This window comes from Zeus faber (genome assembly GCF_960531495.2).
Source record: "Zeus faber genome assembly, chromosome: 11".
Taxonomy (NCBI): Eukaryota; Metazoa; Chordata; class Actinopteri; order Zeiformes; family Zeidae; genus Zeus; species Zeus faber.
This window is the reverse complement of record NC_137205.1, coordinates 16,460,944-16,485,131: the sequence shown is the minus strand read 5'-3', so window position 1 is coordinate 16,485,131 and position 24,188 is coordinate 16,460,944. Positions and strand designations below refer to the sequence as shown.

At 41.9% G+C, this 24,188-nt stretch overlaps 1 protein-coding gene across 1 annotated transcript in view; it reads left to right on the top strand.

The window, feature by feature from the left end:
* Positions 1-23,621, top strand: part of LOC307237303 (cytochrome P450 2K4-like) — a gene marked incomplete at both ends in the record, with an annotated part of 24,140 nt that extends 519 nt beyond the window's left edge. The window contains 9 exons of the mRNA XM_080010015.1: positions 673-873; positions 18,914-19,022; positions 20,279-20,381; positions 20,552-20,701; positions 20,790-20,950; positions 22,007-22,148; positions 22,814-22,995; positions 23,206-23,347; positions 23,434-23,621. Of these exons, the coding sequence (XP_079866141.1) occupies positions 673-873; positions 18,914-19,022; positions 20,279-20,381; positions 20,552-20,701; positions 20,790-20,950; positions 22,007-22,148; positions 22,814-22,995; positions 23,206-23,347; positions 23,434-23,621 (1,378 nt within the window). The remainder of the gene's footprint in view (positions 1-672; positions 874-18,913; positions 19,023-20,278; positions 20,382-20,551; positions 20,702-20,789; positions 20,951-22,006; positions 22,149-22,813; positions 22,996-23,205; positions 23,348-23,433) is intronic.
* Between the last annotated feature and the right edge of the window lie 567 nt (positions 23,622-24,188).

Here is a 24,188-nt window from a genome sequence, read left to right as displayed (position 1 = left end):
GCCTGGTCCGGCCAGGAAGAGGGGGACTCGCTAGGGTTATGTTCCGGTCGCTCCAGCTCCAACCCTCTCTCCCTTCCTCTGCTCCCAGCTACCCTCTCGTGGGGGGGTAGCTGGGAGACTCTCTTCCTCCGCTCTCATAGATTCCGGGGCGGATGCAAGTTTTCTGGACCTGGGACTAGCACACCAGCTAGGGCTGACACCCGTTGCTCTCCCCACACCGTTCGAGGTCAAGGGGCTGACCGGGTCACATCTGACCTGGATTACCCACCAGACAGCCCCCCTCGAGCTGCTACTGTCCAGCAACCACCGTGAGTCCTTGAGGTTCTTCCTCATAGATTCCCCACTGAACCCCCTGGTTCTGGGATACCCCTGGCTCCAGACCCACAAGTCTCAGATGGACTGGCGCTCGGGCAGCGTGAGCTCCTGGAGCACACACTGCCATGCCCACTGCCTCCGCTCGGCCTTAACACCGCAGCTGGACGCGCCGCCTGGGGGCCCCAAGAGCCCTGACCTGTCCTCGGTTCTGTCACAATATCTGGACCTAGCCCCGGACTTCAGCAGGCAGGGCACGCTATCCCTACCACCTCATCGCCCCTACGACTGCGCAATCAACCTCCTGCCAGGCGCCCCCTCCCCTGCAGTCACCTTTATAACGTCTCCCGGCCCAAACAGAAGGCCATGGAAACTTGAAAGACTCAACGACATCACTATCAAAGACAAGTACCCCTTGCCCCTGAAGGATTCAGTCTTTGTCCCCATCCAGGGTGCCGCCCACTTCTCCAAACTCGACCTCCACAACACTTACCACCTGGTTCGCATCCACGAAGGGGACGAATGGAAGACCACATTCAACAACCCGCTCGGACACTTCGAGTATCTGATAATGCCTTTTGGTCTGTCAAATGCCCCAGCTGTCTTCCAGGCCCTAATTTACGATGCCCTCTGGGACATGCTCAACTCATTTGTCTTTGTGTACCTCGACGACATCTTGATTTTCTCCAAATCCCTCTCCGACCACGTAAAACACGTATGCCTGGTGCTGCAGAGGCTCCTGGAGAACCGTCTGTTTGTTAAGGCTGAGAAGTGTCTTCCATGTTCCGTCCGTTTCCTTCCTAGGATTCATCATTGGCCAAGGGAGGCTGGAGATGGACCCCAAGAAGGTGGCCGCTGTGATGGAGTGGCCAACCCCAGCCAATAGGAAGCAGCTCCAACGCTTCCTCGGGTTCGCAAACTTCTACCGGTGCGTCATCCGAAATTTCAGCCGTATCAGCGCTCCCCTCTCAGCCCTTACCTCCACCACAGTGGCCTTCAAGTGGACCGCCGAGGCCGCATTCCTCAACCTCAGAAGTCGCTTTTCGTCGGCCCCAGTCTTGGCCCAGCCCGACGCCAACCTCCAGTTTGTGGTAGAGGTGGACGCTTCAGACACAGGGGTAGGAGCAGAACTGTCTCAGCGCTCTCCAACCGATGGTAAGCTCCACCCCTGTGCCTGGTAGGCTCACCCCACCCGAGCGCAACTATGACGTGGGTGAGGTGTCTGGAAGGTTTGAGGTGAATAGGTCACTGAGCTCCCAAAGCTGAGATATAGTGCGGTCATAATATTAACTATGTTACTATTAGATTTATTGCCTCGATGTCATACGAAGAACGAAAACAACAATGGGACTATTGGGAGGTCCTATGGGAGAGGAATTTTGTTGATTCTTCCAGCTCGACCAGAGGAGGAAAGGTTTACATTTAGGACAGGATATAGGCTGAGCGGCACCTATGGATTGGAACCAGATGTGATATGTTATCTTTGTACAGCTTTAAAAGCGAATACAGAGCGTCACTTGGCAGAGATCCCATCCGGCTCGGGTCTCTCCCAGGACATCCATGGCAAGTCTGGTTTGATGCTGATTTGTGTAATAAAACTATTATTTTATTCAAGTCAGTGTCAGCGGTCACTCCTTCATTCTTCAACACATCACACCCATCAAGAAACTAAACTACAAAGTGGCGTCACGAATCAGGATCTGTTGGGCCTCATCTGCCGATGCTGCCTGCTCCAGCGAACTACCGCTCTCAGGGTGAGTGACCTCTCACAAAATTGAGCTGTTATGTGGGCTAGGAGCAGTTATGTTTTTGGCGGGGAGACTACACTGAGATTATGCGGTGATGGAGATGATGTGTTGATGTGTGAAGTGAGTTTCCGTCTAAATTGGGGTTAATTAAGATGTAAAAGACGTAAATAAGGGGAATAAGAGAATAATAAGTGAAGAAAAAGAGAATTAAGTTGAAATAGAGAATAGAGACGAGAGAAATAAAAGTTAAAGGTTAAAAGTTGAAATAGAGAATAGAGACGAGAGAAATAAAAGTTAAGAGTTGAAATAGAGAATAGAGATGAGAGAAATAAAAGCTAAAAGTTAAAAGTTGAAATAGAGAATAGGGATGAGAGAAATGAAAAATGAAGTTAAAAGTAAAAGTTAAAGGCTTAAAAGATGTTGAGAAAGTAGAAATAAAAAGTAATTGTAGAATGGCAGAACTAGTAGCCAAAAGTTATTTAAATAACCATGCAAGATAAACGAAGACAGGGCCCGTATCTCGTTAAACAGTAAGACATGTGTACATTAAATGCTGTGTGAAAGTTGGCCGAATGAAGATATAATATAGTCAAATCTAGGTAGGAAAAAACAAGAGGAAATAACCCTGGCCAGGGGAATTGACTCAAAATAAAATTATATGAATAAAGATGAAAAAGAAGAAAGTAAAGTGAAAAAAGAGATAAAAGTTAAAAGCCTAAAAGTAAGATGAAAAATATGAAAAGTGAAACAGAGATAAAAGTTAAAAGCCTAAAGTAAGATGAAAAGTGAAAAAGAGATAAAAGTTAAAAGCCTAAAGTGAGATGAAAAAGATAAAGTCAAATAAAAAGAGTTACAAGTTAAAGGCTAAAGATGAAAAATAAAGTTTGAGCTAAAGTAAGATGAAAAGGATAAAGTGAAATAAAAACAGTTACAAGTTAAAGGCTCAAAAGATGAAAAAATAAAGTTTGTAAAGAAAAGTGAGGAAAAACAGGGCAGAACCTGCTCTGGAGAACTAGTGAACATGCATGATGAGAGAATCTGATTAAAAAGAATTTGTTAAAAGTGTGGCCAAAGTAAAATTTTAAAAGTCTGGCCAAAGTAAAAATTTTGATGAAATTAGAAAAGTATAAATGAGTCGACCTAAAACATAAAGCTAAGCGCTGTTAAAGTCTCTGGGGATTAGATGTTCTGCTGGTCAGACATACCTTTTTCTTTTTTTCTTTTTGTGTGTGTGAGTGTGAAAGTGCCGCGGCTGCAGAGGTAGAAGAGCTTTGTGTAATGTTTTGTGTATGTGTATGTGATATAGAATATATGTGTTATTAAATAGGTATATATATGTGGTGAGCAGTTGAATAATACATAAAGAAAAACATTTCTTGCCCCTTTAGTGATAAATATATATGAGCCTGTATACGGACTTTGTAAAGTTGATAAAAATATATATGAGCCTTTTTCTCTAAGGACGTTTGATAAATATATATGAGCCTTTTTTCCAAGGACGTTTGTGTATTTGATAAAGGATATGAACCTTTACAGGACTTTATATATTTGATAACAAAATGAGCCTTCTGAAGGACTAGAGCCACAGTCTGCCTACACATACATGTACACATCCAGAAAAGAAAAGAAAATCTCCTGCTCTGAATTGGAAGGAGGATTTGTGATTTGTTTGATTGGCGTGTGGGTTTTTCTTTTTCTTTTTATGCTTGGGGTGTGTGTGGCGGTGATTTCTGTGAATCCTGTCTGGTTAAAAGAGCAGATGGTCTTGTTGGGGTGAAGGGAGACTCTGGTTCTTGATGCAAGAAAAGAGGTTTTGTGTTTCGACTGCTGAGAGAAAACAGCTTTGATTTACGAGTGCGTGTAACTGCATTGAGCTGGGCTGTCCCTACGGGAGCCAAAACAGGATGTTCACTCGCTGACAACCAGTCCATACTGGAAGTCTTTGCTAAACATAAGAGGTGGAGCAAGGGGTGGTGCTTCACACAAGAGTGGAATTTAGTTAACTCCTCCTGACAAGAGGGGCTGGTGAGCCCCCCTCTCTACTCTTTTCTCTCAGTAGTTAGAAGAAAGAATAAAAAGGATGAAATACAATTAAATAGATAAATAGAATAAAAATAATTAAATAAAATAAAAATAAATAGATAAATAGAATAAAAATAACTAATTAAAGGTGATATCAGATTGACTAATATACTCTTTGGACTTTAAATGCATTGCATGATTAAAAGTAACCATTGCTTTATTTCAAGTGTGCGCAAAATAAAAAAGCTGATAATGTATGTCACAATGAATTGTATCACAGTGTGTATAAGAATTTAGAGTGAGCCTAAGGCATTGAACTCTTCTGTTGTTCTTTTTCTTTTTTCTTTCTTCCTCTCTTTTACTATGCTGAGTGAAAGCTGGGGAAAGACAGAAAAGATGGAATGAGTCTGAACTGAATCATCCATAGGGCAGATGACAAGACATCTGGCAGATCTTCACAGACACTGAGGCTTGCGGATGACAACGTTCTGGAATCCTGAATCCATCCAAATCAATTAAAGGCCAGTACGGTTTTATCCACAAACTCTTTCAACAGACCTCACCTGCATTTACCTATATACCTATAAATATTAGTTATAACAAATGTGTTTAGCTTGTTTTCACATATGGGTTTGTAGTAGTTCTTTTTCATACATTGCATTTGCAATTATTTAGTGAGAGACTTGGCAACGGACTGACCAATTAAGGCATTTGCCTAATTAATAGGGTATTATTGACTGATTGATTGATTGATCATGTGGAAAAGCTGATTTGATTTAAATACTGTTGAGTTCTGTGAATATTGGTTTCATTATCTGGGTATGATTTATCTATGCATTTTTGAAAATGAACACTGATATCATAAAACCGATGGTTCTCCGATACAGCATCATGCCCAAATAATGAAATTGTTGCATGCAATGATGAAACCAAAGGAAATAGCTGTAGCTAAGTGTGCAGCACACAAAATGGACACGTCAAGGGTCACACAAGGTAACAAAGCGGCTGATGAGGCTGCTAAAGCAGTTACAGGAGCAAACAAAGCAGGCAAGGTTCTTCTGGTCACTCATGAAGTGGATTTGGAAGATAAAATCACGCTCAGAGATGTGATCGCGATGCAAGAGGCGGCGTCAGCCATCGATAAACAATTATGGTTGGCCCGAGGGGCCACACAAGATTCTGCTGGTCTGTGGAGAAATCATGAAGGACTGATGGTAGCACCCCCTGACCTACTAGGTCTGATGATTCAGGAAGCACATGGGTTAGCCCATGTTGCAAGGGGGGAAGTAAGGAGAAAGATCACGAAAGAGTATGGTTTTTGGGCACCGTACTTGCTTGAGCAAATTGATTATGTCATAGGCAGATGCACAATCTGTCTTAAAAATAACGTTCGGAGGGGTGTGTTGAGTCCACCTGGTCACATTCCAACTCCGACAGGTCCTATGCGTGAGTTGGTTGTGGATTTTGTTGACATGATAAGACCAATAGGAGGTAAAAGATACATGTTAGTCGTCGTGGATAGATTTTCACGGTGGCCTGAGGCATGTCCAACCAAGCGTAAAGATGCTCAGTCGGTTGCCAAGTTCTTGTGTCGTGAGGTCATAAGCAGGTGGGGACTTCCAGATCGGATATCCTCAGATAATGGGAAAGAGTTCGTGGATAGAACAGTAAAATTAATTCTGCAAAAATTGGGAATTAAACAACGTTTAGGAGCTGTTTATCATCCACAAAGCCAAGGAGTTTGTGAAAAAATGAATGGTGTGCTGAAAAATCGCATTGTTAAAATCTGTCAGCACACAGGTCTGAATTGGGTAGAGGCGCTTCCGTTGGCATTAATGGTGTGCCGTTCAAGTGGGCTCCGTGATTTGCGCATGACACCCCATGAGTTAGCCACGGGTAGACGGATGCCAACACCATGTTTGCGCACAAGTGGAAAGGGTCCAAGCTTAGCCCTTTTAGAAGATGAAATGCGAGTGTATGTTAACTACATGGCTACACTGCATAAGAAAATACACACATATGTCTCTGACAGGCAAAAACAAGAGGAGGTGCTAGAGAGACTTGATGAGCAAAAGAGGAACGCGGTGCAACCTGGAGACAAGGTATTCGTGAAAGTGTTTAGGAGGAAATGGTTTAACGAACGCCGCGAAGGACCATTCAAAGTTGTTCGCAGTACAGGAACTGCGGTTCAGGTTGAAGGTTCTCCTACATGGTACCATTTATCGCATTGTGTTAGAGCGCCAAACGAAGAGGCGCCACGATCCCTGAGCAGAAATGTTGAAAGCTCAAGAGAGCCAACAGAAGCTGCTGAAACAACAGAGGTTCATGAGGACCTCAGAGGTCAAGACCCAGAAGAAGGGATTGGCGATGATGTGGGTGTGCTTAATGTTGATGAGCACACTTTTGATGATCCCAGGGATGAATTGTCAGTCCCTGAGCAAGAAAGACACTTCAGGGACATTGATTTACAACATGTCCCAGACACAACAGAGTCTAATCCCAGAGAAAATGAATTGTCAAAGACTCCAGAGGGCTGTGACACCTCTCCAGGAAAGTGTACCAACCCAGTTGGACCTAGGAGTCCAAGACAATCTCGAAAAAGGGTTAAACCAAAACGATACGAGGACTAGAGTTGAAGTGATTTTGGGAAAGTCAGTTCAGCTGCCATGTCAGTGTACCAAAGAAAATTATGAAAAAGGGGAAGTTCAAGTCCAGTGGGAAGATAACCATGGGAAGGTAATTGACTTGTCGGGAACGTCACCGCTACAGAAGTATGTGTTGCTAAATGATCGAAGAAGGCTGAAGATGAAGGATGACTGTAGTCTTTATCTACGTAGACCCCAGATTGAAGATCAAGGAGACTACAAGTGTTCTTATTTTGATCCTAAATTTGTGATTGTGAGAGAGGATGGAGTGCAAAGAAAGCCTGACTACAGATATAAAATTGTGACTCTTGTGGTTTTGAATGAAAGTAAAATTGTAGAGCCCACAGTTTTTGGAAAAATAGGAAAATTAATAACTGAAGTATCAACTCCCCCACCAACTGAAGAAACAAAGCAGACGTCTGCCTTGTTAGGTTTGAAACTCACCAATGTTACAGAGGAATTGCAGTTAACTACTGCTGTGCCTCAGATGATTCCAACAACTTCAATTTCAGTGAATACTGTGATTAGAACTAAATTAGGAAATACAGCTAACCTTCCATGTAAATGTAGTAAATGGAATACTGGTGGAAATATCTCCCCCAAATGGAAAAATGCGCGCGGTGAAGACATAGTGCTAGCAGTACCTGAGGTTAGCAGTGTGCCTAGCAATCAACGAAAGTTTGTGTTGATGAATGACAGGAGAGGGGTTAAAGTTAAAAATGACTGTTCACTAGTAGTACATAATGTACTATGGGAAGATCAAGGAGAATATACATGCACATATTTGGATCCAGAGTTTAAATACGTCCCAAGACAAAATTATTGGGAAGCGGGATACAGAACTCGTAAGATAATGCTGGTAGTAAAAGGTCTGGTTACTAAAGAAGTAAGCATGATTGCTAATGAAACCCAAAAACAACTAGTCACACCAAGGGTGACTGTTGGACCAAGGACATCTACTTCCTTAGCTCGGGGAATAACTAGTAGTATTAACGTATCATTGTCAGTTACCACTCTAGCCCCAACATTGGCAGAAAATGATGTTACTACTACGATGATGACAACTTCTACTTCTGTAACTCTCGGTAATCATACAAGAGAGGTTGTGAGGATGAGATCCACCACCTATAAAACACTGATGACTTCTTTGGTATCTAAAATATCTGTAGATAAGACACTGACAACTGTCGCTACATCCCCATCATCTGAGAAGTGGATAAATATAACTCAGAAGACTATGGCGAAGTTGGAAATTAAGTTAAATAATAGCAAGGAGAGCTCTGTAATTAGAGAGCCAATTGCTGAGGAGATTGATAGTAATTCAGGAGAAAAAGCTCAGATGACGATGACAAAAGTGGTCAATGATTTTCTTGAACCTGAGTGGACATCAGAAGACATGACTGATCATCTTCATGCTTTAAAGAAGCGAGAAACCCAGTGGAAAGCATATGGGTTTGATTCCTCGGCGATGCAAATAACAGACCCATGGGCTAAGAGAAATCTGTGGTTCCAACAGATAACTCATTCCGTTAGAATAACTACTAATTCCAATTGTCCGTGTGTAGTGAAAGTTCCAGCTCCGGGCACATGGCCATCAATTCTAGAGACAGTACCGGAACCTTTGACGTCTGAATGTCAAAGTAATGCATTATCGTGGCTGCTATTCAGACAAAAAGCAGCCAATGATGTATGGATGGCTCTGTCGGTTAAGCTATTTAGACCTGAACGTAAGTGTTCCTGGTTGAGAGAATTGCCATATTTAAATCTTCTTGATAAGTATGAAGATATTAGAACAGCAACACCTGAAGCGATGGAAGTGACACCTGCAAAAGGTATGGACTGCTTTTGTTCTAATGACACTCATGAAGGAGATGGTATGTTTATGGGGATATCAGAATGTGAAATCTACATGATGGAATTTAGAAAAGGTATAGAAAGAACAACTGGTGAAATTTATAGAGTGACCTTTCATGCGCCAAATAGTCGTCACAGTAAAACATTGAGCGTAAAGAATCAAACTTTACCGGGTAATGTGACTATAGGAACATTCAAAGATATTTGGTGGGTATGTGGAGATAAAGCATACTTATTTCTGCCGTATGGATGGACTGGATGTTGCTATATGGCACAGTTGAAACTTCCTTATGATGTTTTTGTCCTTCAGAAGGGACAAAAGACAGATGAGGGTGATTCTGCAAAGACTGCCAAAAGTAGGAAGAAAAGAGAGTTGGCACAATTTCACAATTTGGAGTCTTATCATTGGAGGATATCTTTAGGAGAAAAATGGGCTATAGGATTGTTTCCATGGTACGGGGTTACATTCTTAGCTGATCATATTGATAATATCACGTATACTCTACAAGGGTTTGCAAATGAGACCATAAGAGGTTTTGATTATTTGTCAAACGCACAGAGGAGTCATCGATTGACGTTGATGAAACACGACATGGCTCTTGATTATATTTTGGCCAAACAAGGTGGCCTTTGCGTGGCTTTAAATCTAACCGGAGATGACTGTTATACGTTGATTCCTGATGGCTCTGACAATATGACTAACATCATAGATGCGTTAAAACATATACGGGATGCGTTTGGGCCATCAAAAGGAGCTGGGTGGTCAGCTAATGCTTGGCTGCAAGACAAATTAGGACCATTAGGAGCTATAGTAGCTCAGGTTATGGGGGCTGCTCTTTTATCACTGTGTGTGATGTTTTGTTTTTGTACGTTGGTGTTGACCTTTGCTAAGGCCATGATATTGAGATGGGTAGGAGTTGTAATGCCGGGAGAAAGTGTTCAGATGCCACTCTTGGGTGGTAAGGACGTCGAGGAAGATGAGGAGGAAATAGTGATAAAAGAGGAGCTAACACTAGCAGAGAAATACCCATTTTGAATATCTGATTCCATCATTTACTCAACACTATTGTTAACAAGGGAAATACATGGACAAAGGGGGGAAAAGGAAAAAGTTAATCATATGTTGGAATAATGTTAAAATATAATGCAAAAGTGAAATTATTATACTGTATTTGATGTTTGTGCAAGATACTGGCTGGTGATTCTTCTTTCAGGACCAGTCAGAGGATGGCTGTGTCCAGAGATCCTAACTGCCTAATGGACTTGAACATTCAAACATGGACACTCGAAAATGGACGGCGGACCCTGAATGAAGACATCATGATCAGGAGTGTCGAGTGAAATATCATTAAAAGTTGATGGTGTTAAAAAGCAACAGTTTAATACATACATGTGTGTCCTGAATGTTTTTATAATATTGGAGTTTGTTTACTACAATGTAACCTGTATTATTGATGAATATCCTGTACTCTATGCTAGATATTTTTAGCAAGACATATTACTTTGATTTGCTATTGTTTTCTTTGAGTTGTCTGTAGTAGGATGAAGTGAATACATTGGGACCTCAGGTATTCTTTTTTTTTGCGGTTTTTGAGGGACATTGGTGCTAGGCAGGGAAAGGTCCACTGGAAGGTCCGATGGGTCGACCCGCCTGACTTTGGACAAATTTTTGATTTATTTCTGAGGCTCTTAATGTATGCATTTATATGTAACATCCTATACAGTAGTCTAAACCCTTCGTCTTTTTCTGTTAATTGATTTGGAGTACCTTAGGTGGTTGCCTGGGGCAGAGGGACCGTGAGAGAATTTTCCTGTCTTGATTGATTGATGGATGTTCTAAGAAATGAAGCTGCCGGATGGGTTTTTCGCTCTCACACTCCACAAATTTTCTGTATTGCTATGACAAAGCATGGTCAGAGGGGTATATTATAACCAATTGTGTTTGTTATTAAGTGATTTCTGTTAAGCCAATCAACATCGTATGTTCAATTACTCTTCTCTCTGTCGAGACTTTGTGTAGTCTCGAAGGGGGGAATATGAGGTGTCTGGAAGGTTTGAGGTGAATAGGTCACTGAGCTCCCAAAGCTGAGATATAGTGCGGTCATAATATTAACTATGTTACTATTAGATTTATTGCCTCGATGTCATACGAAGAACGAAAACAACAATGGGACTATTGGGAGGTCCTATGGGAGAGGAATTTTGTTGATTCTTCCAGCTCGACCAGAGGAGGAAAGGTTTACATTTAGGACAGGATATAGGCTGAGCGGCACCTATGGATTGGAACCAGATGTGATATGTTATCTTTGTACAGCTTTAAAAGCGAATACAGAGCGTCACTTGGCAGAGATCCCATCCGGCTCGGGTCTCTCCCAGGACATCCATGGCAAGTCTGGTTTGATGCTGATTTGTGTAATAAAACTATTATTTTATTCAAGTCAGTGTCAGCGGTCACTCCTTCATTCTTCAACACATCACACCCATCAAGAAACTAAACTACATGGGCAACCGGGAACTCCTGGCCGTCAAACTAGCCGTGGAGGAGTGGCGCCACTGGCTTGAGGGAGCAATCCACCCCTTCGTCGCCTGGACCGATCATAAGAACTTGGCCTATATCCGGACGGCGAAGTGGCTCAACTCCCGGCAGGCCAGGTTGGCGTTGTTTTTCGGCCAGTTTAACTTCTCTCTATCCTACCACCCAGGCACCAAGAATACCAAACCTGACGCCCTGTCCCGTGTGTTCGCACCAGAGGAGAAGACGGGGGATCCAGAACCCATCCTTCCACCCCTGTGCCTTGCCGCCACGCTCACCTGGGAGATCGAGTCCCTTGTCACCCAAGAGCAGGAACACCAGCCCGACCCAGGTACCAGACCCCCTAACCGCCTGTTCGTCCCTGACTCCGCACGCTTCCAGGTTCTGCAGTGGGCCTATGCCTCCCGCCTCAGCTGCCATCCCGGGATCACCCGCACCCTGGCCGTCATCCGCCAGCGCTTCTGGTGGCTGACCCTGCTCCCTGACACCCGGTCCGTCGTCTCTGCCTGTCCCACCTGCGCCCGGTCCAAAACCTCCACCCGACCCCGCTCCGGCCTCCTCTGCCCGTTACCCATCCCAACTCATCCTTGGTCCCACATCGCCCTGGACTTTGTCACCGGTCTCACACCATCCCGGGGCACTATCCTCACGGTGGTGGACCGCTTTTCTAAGGCGACCCACTTCCTCGCCCTGCCCAAATTACCATCGGCAAGGGAGACCTGCTGGTGGCCGAGGTGTTCCGCCGCCATGGCATCCCGGCCGACGTGGTGTCGGACAGAGGACCCCAGTTCACCTCCCAGGTCTGGCGCGCCTTCTGCTCGGCCCTGGGGGCACAGGTCAGTCTCTCCTCCTGTTTCCACCCCCAGACCAACGGCCAAACGGAGCGGGTAAACCAGGAGGTGGAGGCCTTCCAATGCTCTCTGGGCTACCAACCCCCGCTGTTCCCTGCCCAGAAGGTTGAGATCGCCGTACCCTCCGTCCATTCGTCGCTGCCGGAGGACGTGGAGGAGGGCCCGCTCTGCCCTACTCTAGGCCTCTGCCAGGTCCCAGCGGCAGGCGAACCGGCATCGTGCACCCGCACCCACATACGTCCCAGGACAGATGGTATGGTTCTCCACAAAGGACTTGCCCCTCAAGGTGGACTCCCGAAAACTCGGCCCCCGGTGTGTTGGCCCCTTCCCCATTGTGTCAATCATCAACCCCTGTGCCGTACGCCTCCGTCCCCCTCCCTCCCTCCGTGCCCACCCCACCTTCCATGTGTCCCTGCTTAAGCCGGTGGTTTCCAGCCTTCTCTCTCTCCCCTGTTTTTTATTTCTAAACATTAATATGTAAGATCAGCATCAAGGAAGGGATGTTCCTGACAGCAGCTTTTTACATCAGCTGGTATTGTGCCATGTCTCAAAGGAGCTGAATAGGTGACCAAATGACGGTAGAAGGTAGACGGTGAAAGATTGTCTTTATTCAGCTTCATATAATATATCATATGATTTTTTTTCATGTTGGAATTTGTTTGTTCCAGGTTTGGCTTAGATCACAGTGTTTAGGCGATAAGTAAAATGAAAAGAAAATACATGAACATTTTAATCCAACTAGGCCTTTGTGGATTATCCTGAATTTAATCACAGATTGTACAAGGATTCCATCCATTCCAAATCATGTGCTGTATCAGAATTCATCAGCTTAATGCCATGGTACAGAATGTTACAAAAAGTAATTGTATTGTAGTTTTTGTTCAATAAACTTTAATGTTGCTTGTCTTGTTTTATTGTCTTTGTTTGCTCTCTCTCTCTCTCTTGAGTTTCTCGCCCCACCCTTCTCTAGTTGTTTTTGTTTAGCTGCTGTACTTTTCTTGTGCAGTTTATTAATTTTTTTTTTTTTTTGCCGCATACGAGAGTGAAGCTTCTTTGTATTTGGAGAGCTCTGGCATTAAGAGGGTTTGAGGTTCTACTAAAAGTAAGTTTAAGTGTTACTGTGTTACTGCATGTTGCTGAAAGACAGCTAAACTTAAAAGTTCATTGGTAATGTGGAAAAGTTTGAATACAGGCCAAACATCTAACCCTTTCAATATTTGATACTACTTTTTTTTATCATAATATTTATCAGATCATCATGTTGTTAATGTTACTTCACGCCTTTTTAGAAAAAGGTAATTTGAATTGTATGCTTCAAAGCACTGTTTCTCATGCGTGTGTAACATTCAGTAATACTTGTTCAAGGTTCTTGTTCTTGTGTCCTTGATCACAACACTGAGGGGTGAATTACAAAGAATGGCTTGCCGCCAGTGATAGCACCATGAATTGTGTATAAATTGTGCCAGCTATCTGCACCGTCTTTGCCGTATCCGATTCACTAAAGATATGGCACTAAAGATATGCGAGCACAAACACGGCCATAGAGTTTAGCTGCTGAGTGCTCTTTGCCCTTGTTTTGCATCTGTTCGCATTGATCCATGTGCCAAAGTATATCATCCGTGCATCCGTGTGTCAGTGTGGGCAGGGGGGGCATCAATGAGCCAACAAATTTATTATATTTAACGGGGAACGGGCATGCGCAGCGGTGTGCAAATGCATTGCAGAGTCTCCATTATGTATTTACTACACCACTGCTCTACACCTCAACCTCTCTCACTGTGGCAGTTTTGCCTACCACACGCCATCCAAGTGACATTTCCGGGGCCCTCTGGCACAGAGACACAGACAACGATGGGTTGTAGACATCACTATATTGTATTGAGGAGGCTGGGTGGAATAAGCCAGGAGCAGATGGAACATGTCATGACAGGGCCCTATCCTGACTGTGTGTATGGATGTGGGTTTTAACATGCTGCTCGTTAGCCCAACCAATGAGCAACTGGAATGCAGCCACCCTAACTCAATCACCTAGATCCAGGTCATGTGTGCCTGCTCAAACCATCCCTACAACACATCACATACAGTACCCTCAACACTAAACTGAGACCAGGGAGAATTCCTGGCCGAAGCCTACTCCCCCCGCCCTCACCAAACAGACAACAAAAATGAAAAAAAATGTTTAGATGTAATTGTACAGCGAACAGTTAATTCAGTCCAGGACAACTGGAACAACCATTCAGCACGTGGCCTCTTCCTGCCATAGTTATGGCAGTAATATAGGGAGAAAAGGGGAGGTATGTAACCAGGAGGGTGTTGGGGGTGAGACCATGGCGGGTGCTGGTGGTGTGTGTGTGTGCCTGTGATGAGACCGCTGTGTGTGTGTGTGTGTGTGTGTGTGTGTGTGTGTGTGTGTGTGTGTGTGTGTGTGTGTGTGTGTGTGTGTGTGTGCGTGTGTGTGTGTGTGTGTGTGTGTATCTGCGCGTGCGTGTGCCTGTGCGTGTGTGTGCCCAGCACAAGGGCGAGGCCTGCCCCACCACAACCAGCCAGACACCCCATCCGGTCGCAAGCCCCAAGCTCTGTGCAAAATCTTATATTGGATGAGTTGCATTCTGGAATTGTGGGTCATAGAAAAGGTGTTAAGGCAAATAAGCTTCCACAGGTTGATATCGGTGAAAACAGCAAAATCTCTTTCCCATTCCATGGTAGGTAAAGAAAAAGTGGCATCTGTTTTTTATTTTAAGTTTGTATATTCTCAAAAAGGGACTTTTTAAATTACCTATATGAGTAAGATGTTCAATAATCCGAGGTGGTTGTAGGGTGTTCATTAATTTGATTTTAACTTTTAGAGACTGCTGTAGTTGAAGGAATTGCAGGAAACTGTGACCACCGATATTATACCTTTGGATTAAGGTTAGGAAGGATATAAGCAAATTGTTTAAAAAATGTGTTCCAGATGAGTAATTCCTGTCTTTTCCAAGGCCTGAAGATTATTGATTTATTTTTAAGCAGAAAATCTGGGTTGTGCCGGTTGTAGTGAATTTGTTTGGAGATGGAGTGTAACCACTGAGTTTGTTGAATCTCTACCAGGCTGACAGAGTAGTTGCAATGAATGGGTTTTTAAAGCAATTATGTTTCATTGTTTATTCAGTAAAGAAATGGTAGATCAGATAATGACAACTCCTGACATTCTGTTTGTTCAATGTCTCGCCATCCATAGCTCAGTTGTTGCTCTGGTTGTAACCATATAATTATTAGTTGAAAATGGTTTGCTAGATAGTAGTATCTAAAGTTTAGTGCTGCTAGGCCTCCACAGTCTTTGTTTTTCTGTAGTGTTTCTAGTTTAATTCTCGGTCTCTTTTATTTCCAATAAAATGTATTGACTATTGAGTCGAGAGTATTAAACCAATGTACTGTTGGTTGCACTGGGGTCATTGCAAATATATCGTTTATTTTTGGAAGTATATTCATTTTCACTGCTGCTATCCTACCGATTTGTGAGATGGGTAGCTTGTTACACCGAATTAGGTCTTCTTCAATGGTTTGAAGCAATGGAGTGAAGTTGAGGGGAAACAAATCTGACAGATTGGTGGATATATCAATACCAATGTATCTAATATTGCCCTTTGTGATGGTTAAGAGAAGTTTCTGGGTTGCAGCATTGTGGTCAGACCGTGGTTTTAGTCCAATTTATTGATTAGTCAGAGATAGGTGAGAATTTAGATATAAGATTGAACACCTCCTGTAGGGATAATATTGGGTTCCATATGTACAACAAGATATCGTCTGCATACAAAATGATTTTGTGAACAGTTTCCGGTTTGTATGCCTACAATATTACTGTTTTGATGGATGGCCGCCACAAAGGGTTCAATAAAGATGGCGAATAGCAATAGCAATAGGGGAGAGGACATCCTTGTCTTGTGCCGTGTTGAAGAGAAACGCTGTGAAGTGTAACCATTGGTGATGACAGAAGCAGATGGGGAGTTGTAGAGGATTCTGATCCATTGCATCAATGGTGGAGGTTAACTTAATCTCTGTAACCATTCTGATGAATAATTGGGATATAAGTGGCCAAAAGTGTTTATTGAATTCCACTGGGTAGCCATCTGATCCAGGTGATTTATTGTTGGGCATAGAGAAGAGAGCTTTCCTGAGTTCTTCTAGAGTAAGTGATTGATCTAAGGTGGTAGCCAACTCTGTCGAAAGTTTAGGAAGGTCCATATCATCAAGGAATGAGTGAATGTTTGATATATTAGATTCATTATCCAAGTAATATAGCTTATTATAAAAGTCTCTAAATATGTTATTGATGTCTTGCGGAGTATGTTATCCCACCCTGTGGATCTTTGATGGCTGTAATTAGTGTTTTTTTCTCTATCGCGTTTCAATTGATTGGCAATAAATTTACCTGATTTGTCATTGAATTCAAAGTAATTTGCACTTGTTTGTTGCATGAGGAATTGTGTATTTTGATGGATGATATTATCAAGTTGAGATGTAGTTGTCCAGATCTCATTTCGGATTTGTTCAGTGGATGAGCGGGCTTGTTGGGAATGTAACTTCTTTAGTCATTGTTCGAGTTTATTTTGGTATTCTTGTCCCTTCTTTTTGGAAAAGGAAATTATACTACCTCTTAGAACTCCCGTGATCAGAAATTACAATAGGGTGGATTTCAGGATTAGTGATTTTGGACATTGCAGAGTTATTTGTCAAGAAAAGGTCGAGTCTAGAGACACTTTGGTGGGGTGGTGAATAATATGTGTATTCTCTAGAATGTGGGTTATTTGATCGCCAACAACCCAGAAGAGCAAGTTCACTCATATATTGTTTTATAGTGTACAACGAACGCTAAGATTTGCGAATATTTCTGGTTTGAGAACGGTCTAAACTTAGATCCAGTACTGTGTTGAAGTCTCCTCCCAATATGATAATTGAGACAAAGAATTCGAAGAGTTTTGAAAATATATTGTGGAAGAAATCTGGGTCATCCTCATTGGGGCCATAAATATTAGCTATGGTAAATTTGACCTTACCTAAAATGCCATTATTATGTAATGCCCTTCTGGGTCTGATATTGGGGTTTTATTTTGATATGGGATACTTTTATTGATCAATATAGAAACGCCTCTTTTTTTTTGAGCTGTATGATACAGAAAACATCTGATTAACCCATTTAGCTTTGAGTTTGAAGTGCTCGGATGCAGTGAGGTGAGTTTCTTGCAGTACACAGAAGCTGGGGTTCATCCTGGTGAGGTGACTTAGGATTTTGCTATGTTTAGCAGATGAGCCCAAGCCTCCCACATTCCAACTTACAAACTTAATGGGGTGTCATTGAAGTTAGTTTGGGGGTGATGGCACAGTGCATCCAAGCAATAGCTATACTACTGTTCCCATCGTTGCCATGCTTTCCCATAGATGAGTCTGGGATTTCCTCCTTTACATTCCTTTTCACTGTCCTAGCATTGCAGGAAGTTTGTAGGGATGCATATCTACACAAACAAATGACAAGTAGACAAAGATAATCATAGAACATTGCAGGATTAGACATACAGTACATATAGTGAGAGACAGAATAGAGTGAGAGTGATGGGAGAATTGGGGAGAGAGGGATTAGGGAGGTGAGATGATGAGAGAAGTAGGGAGGGGGGATTAGGAGGGGGAGATAATGAGAATGAGCAATATTTTCAATCCTGACATAGATAGCGCCTCTCACAGTAGCGACAGTTCTGTTCGGTGCAGGGGCAGCAGGAGAGGGCATCTGCGTTTCCATGATGTGAACCTGCCCTGTTTACCAACCTGAAGTCGTACGCCTGCAGCTCCTCCAGCCACTGTGGGACCTGTCCCTCTGGATCTCCAAACGACATGAGGAATTGGAGCGCCGAGTGATCGGTCCTCACGGTGAAGGGGAGGCCCCCCACGTAGTACCTGAAGTGAAGGGTGCTCTCTGCCCTTCTGTAGTAGGTGGAAGGGTGGAACAGCCACATAGGAGAAGCCCCTCACAAGCCCCCATAGTATGCGGCTAGTCTGAAGAAGCTCTTGAGCTGCCATGTGCCTGTGGGGCTGGGCCGGTCTTTCACAGCCCGAACCTTGTCCTCTACTGTGCTGATTTCCTCCCCTCCGAGCTGGTGACCCAGGAAGGTGATCTCTCTTTGCATGAAGCGGCACTTTTCTGGGTGGTGCTTCAGCCCTGCAGCTGCCACTCTCCCCAAGACACACCTCAGCGAATTTTTTATTTATTTTTTTGTCGAGGGATGAGGAATTTCATTTTTATTTTATTTGGTCTTTGCATCAACAGTTAATAATTTAAAGAAAAATGTACCTCATACATATTGTGGCGTTTCTGCCCGCCACTGTCAGGAGAGGGCAGTGTGGGGGAACCAGCTAGCAACACACAAAAAGGTTCATAGACAAACCCAGCCTCTAGGGTTCTGAAAGAAAATTCAATAATTTAAGGGTTCCAAACTTTTTGGAAGTTCTGGGAGGAAACCTTTAGTTACAGGTTCCATTTAGAACACCTTTCTGCAGTTCTAGAAATAACTCTTTACATGGGGTTCTTGGTAGAACCTGTTATAGAGGGTTCTCCATAGCACTTAAAGGTTCCCCTATTGGTGTCTCCTTGGAGAATGTGCTGCGTTTACATGTATTTGCAGCACTGGGTCACTGAGTGCATTCAAGTTAATTATGTACTGATTTATGATGTGCATGTTTTCTTTCACCTGAATTTATTGTTGATGAGGAATAAAGCCCCTATGAAAAGTCTGTGTTCCATAGTAGGTAGGTATAGTGCTTAGAGGGAAACTCTGAGTAAAAGACTCCTCAGATAAAAGGGAGTTTAATCGTTTTGCTGGGAAGCATGGCTGTATTAGAGGATATCTTCCTCCAGTCCCCTTCTTTGTTCACCCTGCTGGGGACAGTTATTTTGCTGCTGCTTTTTCTCTTCTCCAACAGATCCAGTTTTGAGAAACAAGGAAAGGAGCCACCAGGACCCAGGGCCCTACCTCTGCTCGGTAATCTACTGAATCTGGATCGAAGGCTGCCTCACCGCACCTTTTCTGAAGTAAGTGCTTTGCTTTATACTGTATTTGGTCATGTTTGTGACTGAAGGAGGAGAAAAATCCATAATGAGTTCAAATGAATGGACACTCTTTTCAGTTGAATGTATTTTACATGCATTTTTATATCATGGTGACATTTGATTGTTAAAAAATCAGTTTTTAAAAACACTTTTTCATTACTTTAATTAATTTCTTGAATTCATGTTTATTTATTGAGAATGTAAAAGATACATTCTCAGTCATAACTTTACACATTTCACTTTTTACATCTTAAACTTTAAAATTGTAAAAATGAAGATTTATTTGTTTTAAATACTTGATTAGGATTTAAACATGATAAATCGTATCATATCTTTGTTCATTTTGTGTCTATATTCCCCAAAAAAGACTGCTTACTTTTTTTGAGTTTTTAAATAATTTACTAAAAAAATTAAATTGTATATTTATATTAATCGAAATGATTAATTTGTCAAAAGTCTTCAATATCATTATAAAAAATACAATTAACTGACATTGGGTCACAACAAAGGTATTCGTTTGTGAACTTGTGTTCCTCAATACTTTGAATAGAGAGTAATGAAACATTTGAAAAATAGTTGTGGGAAGAGACTGTCTAGCTTAGTTTTGACAACCTTTTTTTGCCATGGCATACTTTTTACAATGAAATATTCCCACGGCACACCACTCAAAATGTCACAAACTCATAGAACTATGGTCATTATTATAGCCAACTAATTTAGTGACTTGCAAATTACTTGATCATTGCAAACAAGTCTGGTAAATGACTCGGGAACAGTGTTGACATATGTACGATAATTATCATATTTGTATGATAAATTAGCCATTCTAAAAAAACCCTAAACGTATGATCATTTCGACATTCCACGTCAAAGGTTCAGGGCTTTTTTTCTTCATAATAGTGAAATAGTACAGACCTTCGAGGAAATTTGGAGAAATTCGATTTTTATATTCAATAGCTGTTTATTTCATCCCATAACACACACACAACGCCATACACACACAAACACCACAACTGAACCAAGGATAATAATCCTTTCTGTGTCTTGCATGAACATAGGCTTTTACAAGATGGCTTTAAGACGGATCTCTCCCCCCTTGGCTATTCTATTCACTATTGTATTTTCCTTTATTTCATCTCATTTTGTAACTAACTTGATTTCAAATTTGCAGTTATTAATTCAAATTGGCAGTTATTATTTCAAATTTGCAATTATCAATTCCGTGTCCCCAATGTCAGCTCTATAGGCAGTATGGGTCAGTGTTCAAGTTCTATTTTGGACCAAGGAAAGTGGTGGTTCTGGCAGGAACCAGGACGATAAGGAATGCTCTGCTCAACAATGGTGAAGCATTTGCAGCACGATATATTCGTCCTATTATTAAGGAACTAGACGTAACACATGGTAAGGAGAGAAATCAGAGGTTCATTCATTCAATCCGATACTTGTTTATCTAATCTATTCCAAATTAAATATATTCAAGAAGCATCCTCTCCACTAATGTTTTTCTTCAGGTATTTTATTTAACAATGGTGACTCCTGGAAAGAAATGAGACGTTTTGCTCTTAGCAGCATGAGAGACTTTGGGATGGGAAAGAAGGCTTGTGAAGAGAAAATCATTGAAGAATGTCAGCACTTGATTGATGTATTAAAAAAAAAAGAAGGTCAGCCGTTGTAATTAATAACCACCATTTGAATAAAGAATTGTAGATGTGCCTGGCACCCATTTTTTCTTATCTTGTGTTATTACAGGTAAAGCCTGTGAAACTACTGAGCCAGTAAACAATGCCATCTCAAATATCATCTGCTCCATTGTCTATGGAAACAGATTTGAATATGAAGACCAAGAGTTTACAACTATGGTGAAGCGAGCCAATGAGAATGCACGACTTGTCAGCTCTCCTTCGATGCAGGTAATGTTTTATATTATATTATTCCAAACCAGTCTCCTTGCTTTGTAACCAAGTGAATATTTCATTTTCAACAATGGCTATCTAAAGCACCACCACCACTTTTTCTAGGACTCCCTTTCAATCTTGAGCATTCTGGAGATTTAAAGTATTTACTCATCACATTCTAAGGGGAAGAACTTTTTGAGAGTCCCTGAGTGTAAAAATTTGGTCCACTGTTCCATGGCGAGGATGCCATCCGGAATTGGATTATTCTGCATTCTTTGTCTATCTTCTTTGTCTACCTCCATTAATGCTGGTGGCGGGCCCATAAGGCAGCAGCTGCACGTTATATAACTTTTTTGGACTGAGCCCGACCAAGCTACATGGGTCACACAGTTATAAGGTGCTTTCCTGTAAGCTGTACTCCTGGGTCTCCAGATATGGGCCCTGATTTTCCTTGTCCGGACAAGGTTCCCCTAGCCATTGCAGTTGTTCTAAAAGGATTTTTTTTAATCGTTATTTGTCTGGCCCCTCATCTGAGGCCAATCTACCATGGGTGGCCATGGGTGAACAGGCACCAAGGCATTAGACGGCAGCGCCACAAGGTTCATTGTGGCACATGAACCCCGTCACCAGGTTAAGGTTAAGAGTCCAGGAGTGGAAATTGATCAAAATCTAATTAAATAAGTAATAACTGTGGACAAGGCACAAGCTCACCATATACCGTTTTGGCTTTCTTGTCTGCTCCACAGCTTTATGCCATGTTTCCAAGGTTGTGCAAATGGATCAGAGACAGAAAGCGTCTAATGGAGAATACTGCAGCCAACAAGAGACAGATTACAAAGCTGATTAAAAGTTTACAAGACACTCTGAGTCCACAGCTGTGCAGATGCGTTGTAGACTCATTCCTGTCCCGCAAAAAACACCTAGAGGTATAGAAATGTTTCCTTACACACACAAAGATACAAACATACAGGACCGTTTGAGGACCATTTGGGTCTGCTTACAATCTGCTTTCACTCATAGACTCTTGACACGTCCAGTTGTGACACTCATAGTTCTCTCCATATTTGTAAGGAGTCTGGGGATAACAATAGCCACTACAACGACGACAACCTTCTGGTAACTGTTGCCAATCTGTTTTCTGCCGGGACTGATACTACATCAACAACTATTAGATTTGGTCTACTGTTCATGGCAAAGTACCCAGAAATACAAGGTAAGAACTCACGAATAATGCCTTCCATTAAAATGTCTTACATTATAGATCCAAGCTTTATGTAATGCTTCATTGGTTGTGTTAGCAGTAGAGTCCTGCTTGAAAGAATGTGATATCTGTCCAATGTGATCTGGACAATTCCTCCCTGAAAAAAATACCCCATGAAATAAGCAGATCAGGGTTGACCCCACATGTGACATACATTCTGCATTGCAGCCATCATTTGCATAAACCCACCCCTACTATGCTTAGCTTGAGTGGCCAAATTTCAAGTAACAGTTCTTTCAAAAATCGCAGTTTAAAAAGCAGAATTTTAGCACAGTGCCTTGCACTCAAGGTTTTCCTATAATTGTCATGGGTTGGCACCATTGGCCTTAAAGTAAGTTGAATCCTTACCGTTAATATGCAAACCAATGTGATCCAATACAACACTTCCAAGTTCGACAATTATCATTTTGGTTTCAAAAGGCAGCTACATTATATTCTAAAATGCACCCAGTTCTCCTCACCTATCGACTTACAAGACCAAAATAATGCTGGAGGGAAAATGGGACCTTTAAAACATTATGAAATACAACTTTGCTTCATTTCCTCATAAGGACAGGAGGCATTCAACCTGCTATGGCAACAAGGCTTTTAGTTTATCCTCACCTCCAATTCTCCAGACCAGGTCCAGGAGGAGCTGATCAGGGTGATAGGGAGTCGTCAGGTCCGGGCAGAAGACAGGAAGAATCTTCCCTACACTGACGCTGTCATCCATGAGACCCAGAGACTGGCCAACATCACTCCTGTCTTAGAACATTGTGCCGCCAGAGATGTCACTTTCCAAGGCTTTTTCATTAAGAAGGTTAAACAAAGAAATGTTTATTACTTAAATTGAATAATCGGTAGCATTGCCAGATATTGTTGGAGTAGATCTTGCTTGATGTTGTATTGTCAAAATGAGTACACCATGTTTTATTCCAACAAATGTTACTCCCATTCATCAAATTTTATGTTGAAACCCTCAAAGACTTTATCACTCCTAAATGTTATTACAATAAACAAATCTCTTCAGGGAACTCCCGTGTTCATTCTGCTGTCATCGGTTCTTCAAGATGAAAGTGAATGGGAAAATCCTGGAATGTTTTACCCTGCCCACTTTTTGGACAAAACCGGACAATTTGTGAGGAGGGATGCCTTCATTCCATTTTCTGCTGGTATTTTAAATTCCTCAATACATTGATTCTGTCACTGAACAAAATGGAAACACATTTCAATAAGTTCACTGTTTTGTATCGCTCAGGTCAAAGGGCATGTGTTGGGGAGAGTCTGGCCAGGATGGAGCTCTTCCTCTTCTTCACCTCCCTCCTCCAGCACTTCCGTTTCACTCCTCCACCTGGAGTAACAGAGGATGAACTGGATCTGACACCAGTTCAGGGAATTGTCCTCAGCCCAACACCTCATAAATTGTGTGCTATCAGCTGTATCTGAGGAGAATAATTGTGAATGATACACTGAAGTTTTCTTTCATGTTTACTCTTGACAAATAATCTCTTGAACATGAACATGATTATTAAGATAATATATTACAGGATTAATGTAATTTACTAACAGCAAATTGGAATTTACCATAATTACATGAAATAAAATATATTGTGTCAATAATAATAATAATGATTATGACTATAATTATTACTATGACTACTAGTACTAATAAAAATTATTAATTCAAATGTGAATTTAAAGCATCTTTTATACTTTAATCAAAAGGATATTGCTAAGTAGTCATACTGTTCTATATTTAATATAGGCCTATTTGATTATCCAAAATAATTATATTATAATAAACAATACTAATATTAATTAAAATATTTTTATTTTATGGAGAGGTTATAATCTGAGCGCAATTTGTGCACCTGTCTACCTCTCTGACGATATGCGTGCCAGCAATGGGGTGCGTAATATAAACTATGTTAGAAAATGATTTCATGTCAACATTTGTTCTCTTTGTATAGATTATTAGTTATTTAAACATGTCGAACATAATTTTGAACTTCT